This window comes from Apaloderma vittatum, unplaced genomic scaffold (assembly GCF_000703405.1).
Source record: "Apaloderma vittatum isolate BGI_N311 unplaced genomic scaffold, ASM70340v1 scaffold32171, whole genome shotgun sequence".
Taxonomy (NCBI): domain Eukaryota; kingdom Metazoa; phylum Chordata; class Aves; order Trogoniformes; family Trogonidae; genus Apaloderma; species Apaloderma vittatum.
In genome coordinates, this window is record NW_009701287.1 from 1,423 (window position 1) to 1,974 (window position 552).

The following is a 552-nucleotide window of genomic DNA, read 5'->3' on the forward strand; positions in this document are numbered from 1 at the left end:
TGCTTTGCTCCCGGACAGCTCTACAACGTGGAGGTCGTTGCCCTGATGAACGACACTGTGGGCACCATGATGACCTGCAGCGTGCAGGGGATACCCTGTGAAGTCGCCTTGGTCACAGGTGAGCAGTGAGCACCCTGTGTGCCAGTGTGGTGGGCGCTGGGGTGGGGTTGTGCTGCTTCTCACCTCCATCGCTCCCTGCAGGAATGGGCACCAATGCCTGCTTCATGGCTGAGGCATATGAGGTGGAGATGGCAGAGACAACCAGTGGGCAGATGTGTATCAACACCGAATGGGGCCACTTTGGGGATGATGGGAGTCTGAGTGACATCCTGACCCCTTATGACCAGCGTGTGGACCAGGAATCCTCCAGCCCTGGGAAGAAGAGGTACCCCATCCCCCCAGTGAGGGCAGGGTGCCCAGGGCTCCCCGTCCATCCTCGAGAATGTCATACCCCACCAATAGGAGCACACGGCCCCCTGCAATGCTCGCGAGTGCTCTCGAAGGGCCAACGGGTGCTGGGGACAGTGACTGACTCCGATTCGGACTGCATGC

General features: G+C 60.1%; 1 protein-coding gene across 1 annotated transcript in view; it reads left to right on the plus strand.

The window, feature by feature from the left end:
- The window catches only part of LOC104281200 (hexokinase-2-like), a gene marked incomplete at its 5' end in the record, with an annotated part of 4,129 nt that overhangs the window by 1,329 nt on the left and 2,248 nt on the right, over positions 1-552 (plus strand). Inside the window, 2 exon segments of the mRNA XM_009879108.1 lie at positions 19-118; positions 202-389. Of these exon segments, the coding sequence (XP_009877410.1) occupies positions 19-118; positions 202-389 (288 nt within the window).